The sequence below is a fragment of the Mus caroli genome, chromosome 4 (genome assembly GCF_900094665.2).
Source record: "Mus caroli chromosome 4, CAROLI_EIJ_v1.1, whole genome shotgun sequence".
NCBI lineage: Eukaryota > Metazoa > Chordata > Mammalia > Rodentia > Muridae > Mus > Mus caroli.
This window is the reverse complement of record NC_034573.1, coordinates 562,343-583,850: the sequence shown is the minus strand read 5'-3', so window position 1 is coordinate 583,850 and position 21,508 is coordinate 562,343. Positions and strand designations below refer to the sequence as shown.

The 21,508-nt window shown below is 38.4% G+C and overlaps 1 protein-coding gene across 1 annotated transcript in view; it reads left to right on the top strand.

Annotated features, from left to right (window-relative positions):
* The first annotated feature begins 6,335 nt into the window (after nucleotides 1–6,335).
* The window catches only part of LOC110293632 (short-chain dehydrogenase/reductase family 16C member 6), a 19,396-nt gene continuing 4,223 nt past the window's right edge, over nucleotides 6,336–21,508 (top strand). Inside the window, exons 1-5 of the mRNA XM_021161508.1 lie at nucleotides 6,336–6,426; nucleotides 6,925–7,271; nucleotides 13,995–14,126; nucleotides 20,628–20,727; nucleotides 21,160–21,304. Coding sequence (XP_021017167.1) covers nucleotides 6,951–7,271; nucleotides 13,995–14,126; nucleotides 20,628–20,727; nucleotides 21,160–21,304 — 698 coding nt within the window. The 5' untranslated portion in view covers nucleotides 6,336–6,426; nucleotides 6,925–6,950. The remainder of the gene's footprint in view (nucleotides 6,427–6,924; nucleotides 7,272–13,994; nucleotides 14,127–20,627; nucleotides 20,728–21,159; nucleotides 21,305–21,508) is intronic.

The window sequence follows — 21,508 nt, the reverse complement described above, 5'->3', positions numbered from 1 at the left end:
TACATTTTTGTCACCCTGCACAAAACACAGCTTCAAGTGTTTCAGTGACCTGAACATAAAACCACATACCTTGAATCTGACCAAAGAGAAAGTGTGAAGCAGTCTTGAACACAATGGTATGGGAAAGAACAAGACATGGTAGCACAGGCATCAACACCAACAAATAGCAAACGGGACCTCAAAAAGCTTAGCAGCTTCTGTACAGCAAAGAACACTGTCATTCAAGTAAAGCTGCAACCTACAGAATGGGAAAAGCCATCAACTATACATGTCCTAGAGTGCTAGCATTTAGAATACATAAAGAACTAAAGAAAAACACAAAAATTCAATGTTGTAAGGGTCCAACTCCTCAAAAAATCCCAGATTTGTTATAACGTTATTTGAATTAAAGTTTTAGCCTTCCCCTAACTGGGATTTTATGTGAACTTGTGGAATAAAATTCCAGAAAAGGTTGATCCTGTCTCCACAGTTTGGGAGTTGTAAAAGGGTCACTGTATCACCATGAATATACTTTCTACTCTATAAAATATTCTATAAAATGCCTCAAAAAACCTGCAAAGAATTCAGGATAGCACAATGCTCTTTTCAGTGAGCTCCTCCCGTCTCTTTCTAGAGTATGCTTTGTTTTGCAAAGTAAACTTTTGATTAGACTGTCCATGTGTCTTGGCAGAATTCTTTCCATTGAGAAAAAAAGAACCAAGGAGAAGCCATCACTCATCATATTTAAGAATGTTAAGTACATAACATTATATGAAAGAAGGCCATTTAAAAGACTGTATATTGATATTCCAGAAACATCAACCCTCTGGAAAGAGCAGGATTATTGCTTGATATAATTATGAGGAAGACAGAAGAGACATGAAGAGCACAGATATGAGAACACTCTGCATTATATAGTCATAATGGACACACTATGTTATTAACTATGTCATCACCATAGAAACAAACAATACTGAGGCTGAGCCTCAGTGTAAGTCGACTGGAATGACAGTGCCTTACACATAGCCATGTCAGTACTCCATTGTGCTGTTAAAATACCCATGGTAGGAGTTGGAGCCAAAAGGGACAACACAGGCTGAACAATTTGTCCATGGGCTTAAAACAACTTCTAAAACTAAACACTTTAAAGAACCATCATGTAAATGATTGTAGGGAGCAAGGTAGTGTTTAGTACCCAAAAACAATTCTCCTGAATTCTAATAATTAAATAATGGAAAGTTGAACTTTGCAATAGAGAAACCTTAGTAAATTGTAATTTACTGGGGCAGAGCCCAGGGTATTAAAGATTTAACCAAATGCAGTGCATGATTGTTATGTATATCCAGGTCAAGTGGAGAAACCTGAATGTGGGAAACCAGCAGACTCTGATATGTACTTAATTTTATTAGGACTAATAACTTTACCAGGCCTGTGTGACATGGCTACTTGTTAGAAGAGACCTGACTACATTCAGGTTAGCACCACAACTTCTGAAGGCTACTTACAAGTGATTCTGCCCGAGATGGAAAAGAAGCACAGATGCAGTAAAATGTTTGCTCTGGTTGGCTGAGCTAAGTGTGTGTTCTTGGAATATTTATGTGTTTTTTTTTCTTGGGGTTTGGGAGTGCTAGAAAATTTTCATTGAAAATTAGGGCAAAAAGTACCCAACCATCAAATTATTTAAATAAGTTAGTAACTTTATTACATATTTATCTTACTAAGCCAAAGAAGTGTTTGTGTTCTATGTAGACGTGGTTTAGGGAACACAAGAAGGGCTGATGACCGTGATAAAATGACATCATGGGAAAAGCCAATCAAGCAGAGAATGTGAGGTATCCTTTCACAATGTCTCTACAGCTCAATAAAGCTTCAACATACATTTTTATTTATTGGACAAGAGTTCATCCACAAACACAAAGGCACATCTCTAACCCCAGGCCATTTTGACAGCTGAATTTGCAAGATACAAGCCATACATTACCCCACTGCAAATATGGAGGATGCAATAGGCAATCCCATGGGATCTGTGTCAGGTACCTAGATGGATGAGAAAGATGTGGGAGGACACATCAAACAAATTCACATGTGACACAGCTTCTAGCTGCTGACAAAAGTCAAGTCACCTCACAAAGGTGAGAACACTTTTGTCATCTTGTCTTAGTTAAGGTTTACATTGCTGTGATGAAACACCACAACCATTATCAACTTGGGGAGGAAAGGGCTTATTTTGATTACACTTCCACATCACAGTCTATCACTGAAAGAAATCAGGGTAGGATCCTGGAGTCAGGAGCTGATACAGAAGCAAAGGAGAGACTGCTTACTGGCTTGCTCTTTATGGCTTGCTAAGCCTGCTTCCTTATAGTGCCCAGGATCACCAGCCCAGGAATAGGACCACCCACAGTAAACTAAGCCCTCGGCATTGTTCATTAACCAAGAAAATCCACCAAAGTACAATCTGGTGGGGTAATTTTTTTCAATTATGGTTCCTCTTCCAAAAGAACTTTAGCTTCTGTCATGTTGGCATAAAACCAGCCAGCACGTGATCTGAATGCAATAACTATTTAGGTATAATTAGATCCTCTGGTACCTCAGAATATACTGTATAACATTGTTAAGATCTGTTTGTTTTTTTTTCTGATAATGACTGAGTATGTTTCCTAGATGGGGCCATGAATTAATGTACTATCTCCAGAGGCTCATTATTATTCCTTTCTAGTAGATCTTCCTTGTTTTCTGTGGCTTTATCAGATTAAAGAGAATGTGTGAGGAAGGAAGAAAAGAACTGCCCATGGAGAAAGGGGAAGTGTGCTGAAGGACACCCCCATGTGTACCAGCACTTGGCTCATGTATGTCACAACATATGTATGCAAGAACCTATATTTGACCCCTTAAGAGGATCTTAGACTTACCAACAAACAGCATAGAAAATGTGACTTGGGTGAATTCAGTTTATCTTCCTGTGAAAATAATTATGCGTCACCAACATACTATGTTTGGAACTACTTAGAGGATAAGGGATATGCATTTTATTATTATTATTATTATTATTATTATTATTATTATTATTATTATTATATATTTTCTTTATTTAAATTTCAAATGTTATTCCCTTTCCTGGTTTCCCCTCTGAAAGCCCCCTATCTCCTCTTCCCTCCCCCTGCTCATCAACCACCCACTCCTGCTTCCTAGCCCTGGCATTCTCCTATACTGGGATATAGAAACCAGTATATAGTATATATATATATATATATATATATATATATATATATATATATATATATATATATATATATAAAACCCAGTATATATAGTCCTTCAAAGGACTAAGGGCCTCTCCTCCCGTTGATGACCGACTAGGCCATCCTCTGCTACATATGCAGCTAGAGCCACAAGTCCCTCTGTGTGTTTTCTTTGATTGGTGGTTTAGTCCCAGGGAGCTCTGGGGTTACTGGTTAGTTCATATTGTTGTTCCTCCTATGGGGCTGCAAACTCTTCAGCTCCTTGGGTACTTTCTCTAGCTCCTTCATTGGGGACCCTGTGCTCTGTCCAATGGATGACTGTTAACATCTACTTCTGTATTTGCCAGGCACTGGCAGAGCCTCTCAGGAGACAGTTATATCAGGCTCCTGTCAGCAGGCTCTTGTTGGCATCTGCCATAGTGTCTGGGTTTGGTGGTTGTTTATGGGATGGATTCCCCAGGTGGGTATGCATTTTTAAGGCAGCAGCCACTATTTAAATGTCCACTGACAAAGTTTGGAGCTGAGACAAAAGGATGGACCATCTAGAGACTGCCATATCCAGGGATCCATCCCATAATCAGCCTCCAAACTCTGACACCATTGCATACACTAGCAAGATTTTGCTGAAAGGACCCTGATATAGCTGTCTCTTGTGAGACTATGCNGGGGCCTAGNAAACACNNAAGTNGATGCTCACAGTCAGCTATTGGATGGATCACAGGGCNCCCAATGGAGGAGCTAGAGAAAGTACCCAAGGAGCTAAAGGGANCTGCAACCCTATAGGTGGAACAACANTATGAACTAACCAGTACCCCAGAGCTCTTGACTCTAGCTGCATATGTATCAAAAGATGGCCTAGTCGGCCATCACTGGAAAGAGAGGCCCATTGGACTTGCAAACTTTATATGCCCAAGTACAGGGGAACGCCAGGGCCAAAAAGTGGGAGTGGGTGGGTAGGGGAGTGGGGGGGACGATATGGGGGACTTTTGGGATAACATTGGAAATGTAAATGAGAAAAATACCTAATAAAAATATTAATAAATAAATAAATATCCACTGAACTGTATTTTCAGACCACTAGAAGCATACAATTTAAAACACTCAAACCCCGATGTAGTTAGTGTTGGCCATAACAATTTTTGTTCCCAAGTAAGTGCTTGGACACTTGGAGCTACCAAGAACTCTGTCATGAAGCATTACCGTGAGTAAATACTCAAGTGCCAGCTGTCACTACTTCATTCTTGTGCCAAGCTTACATTTAACGCCCTGTATTCCAGAAAGTTAACAAGGAAGCTCATGTGGGTATACAGCTGGCTCAGGATTGTTATGCGCATGAGTAGATTTGGATTGTAGCCCAGACTCCATGATGACAGAACTCTTCCTTCTTTGGCTGTTACAAAGACAATGTTCAGGAATAACTTTCAATAACCTGGGCTTTAACTCATGAGGGCCTTCCTCTATTTTTTTTTTATACATGTGCTAAGGGCAAGCTGTGAGACTGGGATAGGCATTGGTACTTTCTCGCGGATGTTGAGCCTGGTATTCACAAGTTTATATGTGCAGGCATGGATTCAAGTGCTCTCCACTCCTCGAGTCTTTCGACATGTTCAGCTTTCTTGTCTCCGAGCTACACTGTCTTCCTCAATGCTAGAGACTATGACTCAGCATCTTTGAAAAACAGCTTTTGATTATTTGAACCTAACTTTCTTCTTTTTATTTCTTCCCTTCTGAAGTCCACATAAATAATTACAGTAATGATTTAAGGACAGAATTATTCTCTTTATATCTCCTCTAAGTGGAAATCACTGGCAGGATAGGTCTAACAGCAAGGTAACAACACCTTGGGTCTTATAGCATTCTCAGTATGACATCTAAGTTACTTCTTGACTGATTTTTTTTTCTTGACTGATTTAAAATGAAAGGTCTTGAAAGGCAATTCTTTTTATCAGACTTAACTCTTGTCTTTTGAAGAGAATGGGGAAGTATGCAGTAGCACTTAGAATTTAAGAACATAGACACTGAAGTCCTGATGTGCTGTAAACTTCTGTCGTCACTATTACTAACTGGGGTTTGCTTAGCCTCTTAATGACCACTTACATCAGTAAGATGGGCACCCTTGTGAAACTTAAATGCTGTCATGCCTGCTGAGCATTTCAGAGTTGCCTAGTATGTGAATTTTCACAGCTTCAATAACAATGGGTATGATATCATTTTATGATTTTAGTGGGGACCGTTGAGGTACTTGGGCTTAAGTACAAATTTTATAATAATATAAGGTGCTCATGTAGGGTTGTTAAAGTATAACAGATGAAAACTATCAGAAACCAGAAAAATGTGACCAAATATTATAAATCATCTATTTTTTTAAAATGTGGGGACTGAAGAGATGGCTCAGAGGTTAAGAGCACTGCCTGCTCTTCCAGAGGTCCCGAGTTCAATTCCCAGCAACCACATGGTAGCTCACAACCATCTGTAATAGGATCTGATGCCCTCTTCTGGTGTCTGTGAACACAGCTACAGTGTTCTCACATACATAAAATAAATAATACTTTTTAAAAAAAAAATGGCTATGGGTAAAGGACCCATTAGTTCCAAGAACAACTATTCTAGTTGTAAAGACCTGAATGACAGTTACGGAGACTTCTGCTTTTGAATAGCTAGCTATGTGACTTCCCAATGAAATTACTTAAGATTTTCTGTTTCAGTATAAATTAGCAATGCTATACTTAACTTATCCCTCCCAAAAATAATTATATGAATCAGGTGCAAATATATAGAGGATTTATGTGTAGTATAATATGATTTCTATATTATTATTAAATAGTCACCAAGTGGAAGAGCATATCTATTCGATCATTAAGATGACTCATGTGTGTTGTCTAGGGTTGGGGGGGATGTTGTTGTCTGGTTTTGTTTTGTCAACTTGTCAAAAGCCAGGATCATCTGAGACAAGTGAACCTCAGTTGAGAAAAATGCCTCTATCACATTGGCCTGCAGGCAAGGCCAAGAGCTGATGGATGTGGGAGGGCCCAGCTCACTGTGAATGGTGCCACCCCTGAGCAGGCGGTCATGGACTGTATAAGAAAACTGGTAGAACAAGCCAGTCAGCAGTACTCATCCACGGTCTCTGCTTCACTTTCTGCCTCAGATTCCTACCTTTAACTCCTTTCCTGACTTCCCTTCATGACGGACTGTCACCTGTAAGGTAAATTAAACCTTTTCTTCCCTAAGTTCCTTTTGCTTGTGACCTTTATCACAGCAATAGAAAACAAACTAAGACAAAGCAGTAGAAAAGTCGCTAGACCAAGTGTCCCAAGTCCTAGTTTGCTTATCATATAAGACTGAGTGAGTTAAGACATACAAGTTAAGATTGTATGTCCCTAACTGCAAAGCTATTCTTACCATCTATAGCCTACCTATCAATCACAGTATCTGAAAATGGGTGTTCTATAAATTATGATGTTTCTTATTAACAAAGTATTCTCATAATCACTGTTTATGTAATTTAATAATTAAGATGTTTCTTGTTGACATAAGTGTTATCATGCTCATTGTTTATATAATTTACTACTCATCAGTTATGACAATTTCTACTAAAGCTACAATTTGAAAATACTGTCTCAGATATAAAGCCCTTGTACTAAATGATGCACTACAGCTGTTGTAATAAAATAGACTTACCAGTTACTTTTCCCCTTATTAGGACGTTGCTTTCTTCAATCAATCAACATGAATCCAGTGGCGGACACAGCTATCTTTTTTGGAAAGTTTCTATATTACTTTTTAGAATCTTTAGTTTTCAAAGTAATTCCTAAAAGGAAAAAGGATGTTTCTGGAGAGATTGTACTTATAACAGGAGCTGGAAGTGGACTTGGAAGGCTACTGGCCATACATTTTGCCAGCCACGGGGCCACTTTAGTTCTCTGGGACATTAATCAAGAAGGCAATATGGAAACCTGTAGACTGGTCAAACAAAAAGGTGATGTGAAAGTATTTGCCTATAAGTGTGATTGCAGCAGCAGGATAGAGGTCTACAGAGTTGCTGACCAGGTGAGTTTATCACTGCTCTTTGCTACAATTCTGGGAAAACTGCTTCTAACCTGCATTTTTATTACTACAAGGGGGAAGGGATTTATTATAGGTTCCCCCAAAGATTGCTGTGTATCTACAGTTTAATTCTGTTCATCTTAAATGTGACTTTATATTTAAGACAAAAAGCAGCATAGCCTAGTAGGACTTGTCCTGACTTCAGAGCCCAATGCTCCTGACTGCTTTGTTGAGTGCCCTACTCACTTCAGAACCCAGTCCTGTCTGGCAGCTTTGCTTAGGGATTCACCTGTGGTTGGTAGACACTCTGCCAAGCCCCAGATCTCCTGATTTTGTTGTGCAACTTTAACAATGTTGCCTTGCAACACATACCTGCATATCTGTGAAGTGAGTGGTTGGCAAGTTCATGGTGTGCAACTTTAACTACCCATTGTCCCATAACTTTGATGACAATTAAATCACACCCAGCCCTATGGCAAACCTATTGCCACATTGTATTTTTTGGAAACATTATAAGGAGTATAAAGGGGAAATCACTCAGTGTACAAAAGTTCTCACAGTTTACCTATTGGTATTGTCTAACTTTGGGTGAGATTTTTCACTTTACCCATGGTCCCCTTGACAGACACAGCACAACACAGCACATAGGAGATCAACAATGGAACATCAGTGAGGCAGGAAGGAAGAGAAACTATAGGCAGACACCGTTATTGCTGTTTCCACAGAAAAGAACAGGCTATTTAATAACTGGATAATTTGTGTGATTTCAAAGGGATCTAGAACATAGGAACATCTTGGTTTTCTGCTCTATGGCTCAGGTATGATTGAAATAGACATATTAGTAACCTAGACTGCAGTAATCCTATCAGGGGAAGGAATTGGACATATGGGATTAATGGCTTTCTCAAAAAAAGACTAATGTACCAGCCTCTAGTCAGAGTCTCAAGGCTGATTCAAAATATTTGAACAAACAAGCCAAAGCAAAATAATATATAAAACTAGCAACTATATTATTTTTATCTTGTGTTACTCTTTTCAGCAAATGTGTACCTCATAAACCAGTCATCAGTACACCTTGGCCTTATGAAATGTATTTTGATGTCATCATTCCTGTTAAACAGAGGAAGAAGCCATGGAGCACTGACCTTGTAGTTTACCCAAGATCACAAGGCAGAAACTGGCAAGAGACAGAGTCATGGCAGGTAGCTGGGAGTCACAGGTACATACAGTTTGACACAGAATCCCCAAGAGATTTCTTTGTAATCCAGTTTCTCTATGTGCAATTCAACTTTGTATTTATTTAAAATTAATACTGAGTAGCCGTGATACCACCTGAACCTCTTGCTTCATACTTCCTTACTTTTCTCTTCCTCTTTTCTTGATTGAGGACCCACAGGTTTTGAGCTTGTGTTACTCCCTGGCAGATAACAACGTGGCCATTATAGCTCCCTGAGTCCATTTTGGTACAGAACAAGGGGAATCAAAAGGGAAAGAAACATGGCAGAAAGAGCTCCCAGCAGAACGGATTTGGGGTGAACTTAATGTAATTTGATGAGTGCGAGATTCTGTCCCAGAACCAGGCATCAACCAGTTCAGGGTGCCCAGAAAAACCTTTGCTTCTGTCTCTGATCATATACAAACTTCACAGTGAAACAGGAACTATCATTTTGCTACTTTGTCCATTATGAAATAGAGACAGTGAGAGTTGAAGGAATTTAGCCAGGTAATGGATCAGGAAGCCAATGGCTCTAAAGTGGCCCTAGAACCCCTGCTACCTTATCCCAGGAGCATCATCAGTGAGCTGTGAGCAATGTGAGCATCCCCAAACCTTTCCCTATGCTGAAACGTATCATCACCTTCTACACTAACATCCTTGTCTCCCTACAAAGCATTCTGTTCTGGTTGAAATTTCCTTGGTGTCTGGAAGAAAAAGATTCTAAAAAATTAGAAATATTTGCCATTGAAATATATCCAAAAGGTTTCTTTTTGGCCACTATCTTATAAGTACCGTGTTTCCAGGTTTATCCCTCAATCATGTTTTTGGCTTAATTGTAGTTAGTTCTTAAGTACTGGGAAACCCAAATACTTTACCTGTAAGACTTTAACAAATGGCAGACATCATCCTCACCCTTGAAATGGATAGAGAACCAGTTAGTGTGGCAGAGCATTCCAAAGGGCAGAGTAATTAGCTTTCCATAAGCAGAGAAAGAAAGAATTTTCATTTCCAGCATGCAAAGTCAACAAATACAGTCAAACATAAGTGACACATGACTGTAATCCAAACTTTGGGAACGGTAAGGCAGGAAGATTGCAAATTCCAGGAAAACCGAGGCGCCTAATCTTGATGATTAAGAAGAGCAAATTTGTCAGGCACTGGCAGAGCCTCTCAGGAGACAGCTGTATCAGGCTCCTGTCAGCAAGCTCTTGTTGGCATCCACAATAGTGTTTGGGTTTGGTGGTTGTATATGGGATGGATCCCCAGGTGGGGCCAGAAGTAGATGCTCACAGCCATCCATTGGACAGAGAACAGGGTCCCCAATGAACAAGCTAGAGAAAATACCCAAGGAGCTGAAGGGGCTTGCAGCCCCATAGGAGGAACAACAATATGAAATAACCAGTACACCCCAGAGCTCCCTGGTACTAAACCACCAACTAAAGAAAACACATGGTGTGACTTATGGCTCTAGCTGCATATGTAGCAGAGGATGGCCTAGTCAGTCATCAATGGGAGGAGAGGCCCTTGACCCTATGAATGTTCTATGCCCCAGTATATGGGAATGCCAGGGCCAGGAAGTGGGTAGGTTGGTGAGTTGAGGAGGGCTAGTAGGCAATTTTTGGAGGGGAAACTAGGAAAGGGGATAACATTTGAAATGTAAATAAAGAAAATATATAATTAAAACAAGGGAAAATTTGTGTAAGAGCAAGTATTGCATGCCACTACAGATGTGTGTATCCTCTCAGAAGTGGTGAGTCTTTTGGCAGGTTATTAACATCCCATAGCCTGTTTCTTCACCCATGAGCTAGAATAATGTCTTCCTTAAATGTCCACTCTAAGTAGAGTGAAAATTAAATTCCACAATCTAGATAATAACTCCTCCTGCTGTAGTGACTCTCAGATGCAGGACTTCCTCTTGGAGTGACGTCAATGGCCATTCATTCTCTAAGATGTTTAATGATTTTATATGAAAGGCTCTACCTACTTTTCCCCATTTTTTTGACCAGGTATCCCTCTGTAGTGTGAGATTGAGCCCTTCTTTACACTGATTGTCTTACCAAATCAGTAAGATATTTTTTCAACTTGGTCTTTTGTGAATGTTTTCCTTGGACCTAACCTTTCTCCAAAGCAGAGAGGTCTAATCTCAACACCAGCCCATATTAACTCACTTACCTATATCAACAGCAGATAGATAGATACATATTCAAAGTTTCTACAACTGGTAGGTTCAGCACATAGCATTGACCAGGAATTAGAAAAGTCAGGATAGGTCAGGATAGGCAATGCTTCTTGTCTAGAGGAAAGAAAGAGTAGTTGTATCTTCCAAAAGATTTGGAATCTCTCTCTCTCTCTCTCTCTCTCTCTCTCTCTCTCTCTCTCTCTCTCTCTCATTTTCACATCATTGGTTAGCCTATTTATTTATTCTACCCCAGAATCAGCTTTATCACTGTGACCTACAGAGGTACAATCTGAGACAAAATGGCAGGAGAGAGACACTTTATTTAATATTCCTGGAGTATGGTTTACTCCAAACAAGACTCATGATGTTTAGTTGACTATGCAAGCAGCAGAAGTGGACCATGTGAAAAGGAAGAGATGAGATAGCTGTGAAGCTTGTAAAAATCCTACTGGAAGATTATGTTCAGATTAGAACTAGTCTTTTTAGCAGTTTACAAAGGGTCACAGAAGTCTCTGGGCACTGGAACAAATACACCATTGTTTGGGAGGTCTTCAATCCAAGCATGACTTACCCTAGCCAAACAGGAATCAGGGAATTGACTACTATAGAAATTAGTCATCACGCACCCACATGCTCACAGTAAACCTTAATGGCTGCTAGAAGAAATATTCTCAGAGACACCCAGGCAGGAATGTCTTCACACTTTGCTGGCACTAAAGACCATCAGGAGAGAACACCAGAGCAATAGAGAGATGCAAGTCAGAAAACAGGCCATGCTGGGGCCAGCTCTTTTCCCAACAATGCAGGAAGCTAAGGTGGGAGGATCCCAAGCTCAAGTCCTGTCTGGGCTATAGAACAAGAGCAACACCTATATAAGCATCTAAGCAACTTACTGAAGTCTGAAGCAAAGAAGAGGGCTAGTGAAACAATTTCATAGTAGGATGCTTGCCTAGCATGCACAAGGTCCAGGGTTTCTCTCTATTATCAAAAATGAAAAGAAGGGAAGGATGGAGGAGGGAGGGAGGGAGGGAGGGAGGGAAGGGAGGAAGAGAGAGGGGATCTTATCCTTACACAGCAGGTCATCTCCTTATGGAAATCATTTTTTTTTTTAACCAAGAGAACAGATTTATTATGGCTTATGTTTTCAGGCCATGGTAACCTGAACCATTGAAGCCAATCAGGAGAAGCAGCACTTACTTTACCACAGGGGGCACAGGGCATGGCAATGTGCCTGCTTACCACAAGGCCAGGAGTGGAATAAAGCAATGCTATATCCCACAATCCCCACTGAAAATTCTTTCAACGACCAAAACTTCCTGCTAGTTCCCACATCCCAAAACTATCAAAAACACGAAACTGAATACCAAGCCTTGGGGGAACTTTCCAGGTCTGAAATATACCATGCAAGAAGCAAGATGTACAAAGACTTAGGAACATATTTTATAGTTTTTGAAGTAGATATTACATGGGTATATGAATTTACTAAATTCATCCAATTAAACACTTCAATAGTACATAGTTGTAATACCATATATGGTTAAAAACACAGTAAGAGTTTTTGCTCTTTGGTGTATTTTTTTTCTAGAGGTAAATATAATTATATTATTTCCTCTTCCCTTTCCTTGCTTCTTTTCAAATTCATGCTCTCTTTCTCTTTCAATGTTTTATACACACACAGACACACACACACTACATGTGTGTGTCTATATATATATATATATATATATATATATATATATATATACACACCAAAACAACCAACTAGAGGCCGGATTCCTGGGGAAGACTGGTTCTCCCTCTCTCAGCAGTCCTTAGTTGTTTTTGTTTAGAAGTACGGCCCCATGAGATAACCGCCTTCTCTGTTAGTATGCCTATTGGTGTTGTCCTTGCTCAGGTCTTATGTAGGCTTTCATAAAGCTGAAATATTTCATGAGTGAAGCTTCCCTGTTATTTCTAGGAGACACAATCTTACATCAGATTGTCTGGTCCTCTGGCTCTTATGACTTTTCTATTCCCTCTTCCTCATGTTCCCTGAGCCATGGGTATAAGATTGTAAAATATCAATTGGGATAGGCACCCCACAATCAGAAGTTCTCTGTATTTTGACTAGTTATAGTTTCTGTAATGGTCTCCATCTGTTGCAAAAAGTTTCTTTGATGAGGGAAGGGAACTACACTTACCTGTGAATATAAGGATAAACGTTTAGAATGCCTTTAGATATTCCACTGACTTAGTAAAGTAGAGGTAGTGGGTTATTCTCTAAGATCTATGATCTCAACAACCCCTGTAATTTGCTAGATTTCCAGTACCCAGAATTATCTTCTTCCTGTTAAGCGGGCCTTAAATTCAATTAGACAGTTTTTGGTTAAGATGTGAGTGGCATTATTGCACCCTTAAGGGATATTTTGCCCTGGTGGTCATTATTGTGGCGTATAGGCATCACAACAGGTGAGAATTCCCTATTGATGCCCTCTCCCTTGGCAGCTTTCAAAGTGCCTTCCAGTACTATGTGCGCTGGTCCTTGGGAAGGCGACATTTCAGGGGGCTGTGTCCAGGGTGCATTGTGTCTTCACAAAGAATATACAAGAGATATTAAGAAGGAAATGGCCAAAATTGGTGATGACAATTTGGCTGCAGTGATGGAAGATGGGAGGAAGAAAAAAATATAACACAAAGGATGTTTGGGAGAGCCTTAAAAATCAGATTATTTTTTATTTATGTAACATTATAAATAGCACATATAAGGGTATATAAACATATACTGTTTAAATGAAGTTATGTGGGCTAACAATGCTCCCAGCAAAATAGAGTCTCTGATCAAAACACTGGTACCAGACCTGAGAAACCTCCTTTTAGGTTGTTCATCAGAGGAATCCAAGAGACTCTCAAAACCATATAAGCTGCTGACATGTCCTTGGTTGTCCTCAAGAAAAAACTGTGTACTTTAAGCAAAATTTCCAAATTGAAATATTTGTTTCAAAAAGTATCCCAGTATAAGTTTTAAATTGATTAACTTCTTCATGAAGAGACAAAAACAAATTAAATGCTTTAAAGGGAATGATAGGAAAGTATGATTGAACAGTGGAGGTGTATTCATATCACTAAGTGATTTCATAGTAGTGGGAACATCATAGAGTCTCCTTACATAAGCAAATGTAGCTAGCTAAGTGTCAGTAGGCAATTTAATCTTAGCATTACCTTTATCTGTCATTGACACGCTGTGTACTCCACAACTACATTTACGTAAAACACATGGAAATGAGACTTAGGAAAATAAATGTCAAAAATTCAACATTTTAATCAATGCCGTGTGTCTCTCCTTTCTGGGTAGGTTAGAGAAGAAGTCGGTGATGTCACAATTCTTATTAATAATGCAGGTGTTGTGACAGGAAAGTCATTCCTCAATACTCCGGATCACTTGGTGGAAAAATCATTTCTTGTCAATGCCATTTCTCATTTCTGGGTAAGTCTCTCTCGTGTTTATTAGTGAGCATCAGAATTCTCTGCGTTTCCAGAAACAACTGTTCAGTTATATGCCAAGAAATAGACCATTTGTCTGTTTTCTGTTGATATTCAAGTCTCGCCCTCACCAGGCTCTGCTATATGTGGCTTAGATTAGTTTTTCCTGCTCTTGCCCTACCCCAAAGTCTCAGTGACATCTCTAACTGCCTTTGACAATGAAAATTTTCTCTCTCTTCTTCCTAAGATGTTAATTACTTGAAACATGACTGGTGGGAATGAAGAGCTAAATTCTTACTTTTATGTTCTTTAATAATAATATATAATGGATAACAATTAGTGTACATTTAATTAGCCACCAATGCCTAGAGGCTAAGGCTTTGGACAGTGCCACTCTACAGAGTAGGTAAGAGACTGAAGGATCTGGGACTACAAAAATTCTTTCCATTGGGAGGGAATATGCTTGTGACAGAAAATAATCACCAGTAAAAGGTAGTTAGTGCAGGATGCAGTATATCTAAATGACTGCAGCCAGGGTCATAGGTGATATGGAGACTGTCAAAGAGTAGCAGACATTAGTGTTTTGTCTCTGGAAGACCTGGGAATGGATTTGTTTCAGGTCTCCTAATTCTTACTTACTGCAACTCAAAATTTTCGCAGTCTTCATCATCTTCACACCACTGTCTTCATCCTTTGTCACCAGGAAGTGGTGTGAAATCACACTGGAGCACAGAAATTTATTTCAGTCAATACTAATAGAACAATTAACACAATGCTTGTGTACTTTAGATCTCCTATAAACATTCCTACAGGCTCTTACTTTCCTTCCATGTTCATTTCCTCTTAAGCTTTTTTCCTGGATGATGCTAAATGCCATTCATGTTGGTAGGTGGGCCAAGATCCACACACCAGGAATCATATCATACACATAGAAATTACCTTGATTTTCTCCTTTATAAAAACACTGTCCTGCCTGCCAAGCAAGCCTTGCCCAAGTACATGTCCCTCCATCTTTGACGCCAGCTGTTCAAGCCACCTCTTTCATTTACTGACAGTTTATCATGGCTTTCCATCTTCAATCCCGATGCCTTCTACCTGATCTTCATAAGGAAGTATGGTGATATTTCCACTGTATTGCCCAAACAATCTCAATTGATGTAAGAATCAAACAGTCCTCATTCAGAGTGTCCCAAGCACATCGCATAGAGAGTAGAGTAGGGTTTCATAGCATAGCTGTAAACCCTACCATGACATGGAATTAGCCTCTTTTATCTATCTCCAAACTCTCTTTTCCCTTACTTCTTACTCATGTTCAATTTCTTCCAGAAATCCTCACTAAACCCTACTATGCCAAACCTTCCTCAAAGGGTCTTGGCATGAGCCGTATTCTCTGAGAAAATTCTTCCTCCTGACTCTCATCCTTCTGGCTTACTGTTGTCATTGAGCCTGCATTTTACATCGTGTCCAAGTACAGTTGTGACCTTAATCGTTTACACAATTAACAGTAAAACGATTCAATAAACACACATAAGCCCTTGTGGTATATGTCAGCAAATTTAGGCATTATTCTGAGCAACCAATAAAACCAGGGCATCCACTTCCATCCAAAAATTACAGAAAGAATTACTCATATCTAAAATTTGAGAGATTCAAAATTCATATATTGCTTCCTTGCACTAGATTCACCTGCTCCAAAGCTTGATGGCCAAATTCATCATAGATATCTCCAAAAGCTGCATCTATAGCACTCCTAGTGAGAGAATTCTTTTCTCCAAAGTGTTAAGCTTGCTAATCTGTGAAAAACTGCCATTCCTTATTATGCACAAATATTTTCCCCTCGATTCTAATAATACCACACAAAGAATTTGACTCTAGCTTGCATGCTAAATAAAGGAGTATAGTATTATAAATAAACTGAGATTTCAATCTCATCCAAAAAAATGTCCTTATATAAAATTAGTATATGCAATAATTTTTAAAGAAATAAGTCAAGAATAGAGGTAAAGTGTTTTCCCATACACCAATCAGAAAATAAAACAGTATTTACATTAAGTGTCCCTCACTAGCCCTTCACAGCCTTTCCTTCATACTTACAGATTCAATCAATCCCTAACTGAAAATATTTGAAAAATGATGTTGCATCTGTCCTTTAACAATGCAGTATAAAACATTATATATATATATATATATATATCACTGACATTGAATTATATGCTATAAGTAACAGACATGACTTAAAATTTGCAAAAGAAAGTTCGTAGATTATATACAAACCCTATATCATGCATATAAGGGGCCTTTATAACCTTGAATTTTGTTATCTATTGGCATCTGGGAGCTGACATTTCTCTAAGACCTGTTCAGAGTATACTTCTCCATAGCCACTAGTTTTGAGTTAACTGCTGTACAGTATAAGATACCATTTTTTCTTTTCTTTTATTAATATTTTCTTTATTTACATTTCAAATGTTATGCCCTTTCCTGGTTTCCCCTCCAAAAATCCCCTATTCCGTCCGTCCCTTCTCCCCTTGTTTCTATGAGGGTACCATTTTTAATCTTTCAATATAATCTTAATAAATAATTAATCTTATCATTCTCTTAGAAGATAAGGTACATACAACATTGAACTCATGGTCTTAATTAATAGTTCATTCTAAAGGGTCAAACTGTGTTTGATGATTCAATACTTACCTACTCTTTCTGTGGGGTACCCACCAGAGAAGACTGCTCAGACATGGCGTTAAACCAGAAGAAAGTCTTTACTAGTCAGCCAGCAACTCTACTGGGTGTTCAGGATACCACGGTAGCATCAGGCCTTTCTCAGGGTGAGCTTTTAAGCACAAAAATCATTATTTTGGGTCGATATACTTTAGTTAATAAGAGCAGTTAACTAGAAACATAACTACAGAAGCAAAAAAGCAAGGTTCATAATTCAGAGACTTACCCAGAACTATGCACTTTGGTGGATTAGGCCTTTGTTCTCATTCTGACAGATGGTGCTATCTACTTGCTAAGTGTTATTAGCTGAATGGTATCTTCATGAAGGGGTCAGTTGTGCTAAGGTCTGAGGGCCTACTAAGTTCTGGGGCCCTGGTACACTATGAATTTTTACTTCTTTTAAAATATTACGGATAAAATTCTCATATAGTTACCCAACTAATGCAACTCCCCAAACTTCAAGTCATTGAAGTCGACACTATCTGTGCATCAGTATGATCTCTGGTGATGCTAAAAGGTTGTCAAAGAGGTAAACTTAAAATGTGTAAAATATAACCCACATATGTAGGTTGAAAAGAAATTCAGCTACCAACTTTGTTTTTGGTAGTAAAAAGGTCACTTTTGATTTGAATGAATAGATATTCCATGAAAATAGAAATAATTTTTCAAACCTGCAAAAGTGTGGAAATACTCAGGAAGATCATTCAATAGGTGTTTCTCATAGAAAACAAACACTTGAATAACTGCAATAAAATAAAATCAAATGAATTTAATGATTCTTTACATCACAACCTACACATAAAAATTGAGAAAAAGAGGCACAGCTTTTTATAGAACAATTATAATTTGTTTACACAATTATTTTAATATAGATAATAACAACCTATACCCAGTGAAATCTCTTATTAATTGCCATTATTAAAAATACTTCATGGGCTGAGGAAATGGCTCAGTGGGTAAAAGTGCTTTCCAAGTATGAAAATCAGAGTTCTGATCCCCAGAATCCAGATGAATGCCAAGCAAGCTTGGCAGCCAGCCTGTCATCCCAGCCCATGAGAAGCAGAGTCAGGAGACAATGGCAAACTACCTAGCTGGATAAGCCAGACTGGTGAGCTCTGGATTCAGATTAGAGACTCTACCTCAATAGTGTAAGGCAGAGAGCAAACTCAAGAGCCAACTAACATTAACCTGTAACTCTACATATACACAACACACACACACACACAAACAATGCCCCACACATATACATAAGCACACAAAAAATATTTCACAAAATTGAAGAGCATTCTTGACAAATTATTGCTAAATGAACTCTTCTCTGTATTCCTTTTCTTTTCTTTAATAATACCCATGGAAAGAGTGTAAATTATGCATTTCTATCATTAATTCTTCTTCAAAACATCCTTTAAGAAGTCCCCATCAATACAATATGAGTAAAGTCCCAGACAGGCTTTTCCAGCCTTTAAATTATATGCTATTCTGAGTGAGATGGTGAACTCTTAGACATCCCATCCCATCCCAGTGAGTTATTTCCTTGTCAATGTATCTGCAATACATGGCCCCTGCCCATTAATCACTTGGTCACTCTCTCAAAATCAACTGTTGTGGTGCTGCTCAGCCGGTGCTCAAAGAACTCTTATTTCACTTAAAATGGCCTCAAAGTACAAGATCAATGTTTTTGTCAATTTTGTATGCCAAAGTATTTCCTTTTACTAGGAAAAAAATCATATGCTGAAGTTGCTAATATTCATAATACACTAAGGTATTTTGAATAAAGAGATGTCACATTAATATAACTTTGTCACAGTATATTATTATATTTGTTTTAGCTTATTAGTCACTGTTGTTTATCTACTTGCTTAGTTTATAAATTAAATTTTATCATCATAATCATGTAGCTATGCATGAGAAAATGCATCCCACACATATGATTTAATATTTGTGAAGCCTTCAGTATTAACAAGGGTCTTAAAATACATCCTTTCTGGATATGGGGTGAGGGCTCCTGTAAGTACCCAGAAATTTTTGTCTTCAACTGAAAATATAGAAAATTAGAAGAAAATCCAAACCCAGCACAAAATAAAACTCCGAAAACAGTTAGAACTCGCTGCATGGCTTACAGATGCCCCTGGACTATTCGTCCCAGCAGTGATTGGCTATTCTGCAGGCTGTTACAAACATCAATGTTCTCTCACTCACACCTGGGAGCTTTCTCTGTATAACATAACAAAGTGGAACTGACCCACATCATCAACATTTTATTCACTTCTCTTTCTTGAAAATTGCATAAACTCTCAGATACAAAACTGGTATCATGGTGGAACCTCTACCTAGGTTTCTAGACCCTGAATTTCACAAAGACTAATGGGTGGCAACATAGAAAATACCTATAGGACTCAATTAGATCCTTCAGGCTTTTGAGCTGAAAGACAATAACTAGATCCTGCCACTACCAGCCAGCTTAGAGTCATGACAAGATTTCAATCATTTAAAGGGAAAGATGCCATAGCTACAAGGAACAGATCCTTTAATTGACACTGTACATGAGCATGAAATGACAAAAGAACACAATTGTCATCAACGAAGCATAAATTTAGGCATTAGTATAGCAGCCACAGAACAAGGTTGACAAAACAAAATGAAGCTAAGATGCTGTTTTATGTCCAGTGGCCTCTCCATGAGATTTGTGCAGTCTCTCAAAAGCTCCACTGTGAAAATATGAGACTGTCAAAATCACATACATCGTAGGAACAGTGATGAATGATAGGACAGATCCGATCAGGCCAGTCTTTAGAACATACTAAACTCATGTTCTTAGCCAGTAGAATGTCAGACCTGACAAAATAGTGACATGAGAAATTTGGACTTAGATAGTAATGAGGAAAAGATCACATAAATAATATCCTGACCTTTTTACCTGGTTTTGACTCTCAGGTGAGCAGTAGAAGGAAACACAGCATATTGTTTTTAGTCATTACACTTAGCACAGCAATAGAAAGCAAAGTGGGCAGACATGGAGACACACACACACAAATACAAATAAATAAATTTAAAGATCTCTTTAAAGAAAACATTCTGGTATGCTACACGGTGTGCCATTATCTCTGCCCTATTTCTACAGTTTTTCCAAACTGCCTATGAACAAGGTTTAGAGAAAGAGAGCATATTACTGAATTACTGAGTTTCAGTAAATACTGTGAAACTTCCCTGAGAGAGGAGCAGGAGTGAGAAAAGGAATAGGGCATTTGTGGCATGGGGACTTATGATATCACTTACAGATAAATAAACGGAGTTTACCAAAGCATACCAAAAATGTTAGTCAGTGTAGACAATTTCAAAGCACCCTTCTTATCATGCAATACAGAGTTTGCACTAAATCCACCTTCCTCTAGCAATTTCTTCCATTTCTGCTAATTCCTGAAAGTGAAGGAAAATTGTACTGATAGTAAAGTCTGAAATGTAAGTGTGATTGATTTTATTGCACATTGTCAAAGTTATATAAAGAACTCAGAGCACTTTTTAAAGTTTCTACAATTATATCAAGCCAATGAGTATAAAAAAGTTCTGGTTAAATTTCAAAGATCAAAGAAAGTATACACTGTTTCATATATCTGAGAAAATAAACTCAAAGTGGCTGTATACTTCCTACTTTCGTGCTACCTTAGAATTTAACACACCATGAATATTAGATAGAAATTCACTAAGTGAGTTAATAAACTCAAAAAATGCTTACAGAATAATGAAAGTAACTAATTAATTAATGGCAAAATGTGTTTATATCTCCTAGACTTGTAAGGCCTTCCTTCCTGCCATGGTTAAAGCTAACCATGGTCACCTGGTCTGTATTTCAAGCATAGCAGGACTCGTTGGTATTAATGGACTGTCAGGTATCTATTTCCATTTGCTATACTTTCTTTTATCCCCCAGAAAGAGGGCCCTTCCAGAATGCAGAGAGGCTCTTCCTGCCCCACAGGGAAATCCTACAACATTCCACCCAGAAGCATCACCACCCCCTCCTCATCTCTTTTCACAATTGCACTGGGAAACGTACCCTCCTTTTGAAAAAAGAAGACACACAAAATAATGTGTGTGTGTGTGTGTGTGTGTGTGTGTGTGTGTGTGTGTGTGCCTGTTGATTCATTGATATTCTTGTATTAAGAGAAATTGAAACAATTCCAGTGTTTTTATTTGTCCATACTGGGAGGAGATACTCTGTCCTCAAGGATAAGCCAGAAGAAAAGAAAAGGAGATTGTTTTTTAATAAATAATTATGAGAATTTTCCAAGCTATATCACTAGTAACCCTTCACTTTATTTCAGATTATTCTTCAAGCAAATTTGCAGCCTTTGGCTTTGCCGAGTCTCTCTTCCTTGAATTAACTATGATAATGAAAACTAAAATTAAAAGTACCATCGTTTGCCCCTATTTCATCAAAACTGGAATGTTTGAAGGCTGTACAACCAAGTAAGTGAGCTCTTCCTCTACTCTTATAATGCTAAGATAGAACAGAAGTTAACAATGAGAATATATTAAAATATCATGGTTTAATTGAGAAAATAATTTGCTTCCTATATAAAATATAAAAGTATAAATATCCCTAATATAAAACATTTTGTGAGAAAAGAACCGGGGTAGCGAGGGCGCAGGGTCGGCTGACACTCGCCAGCT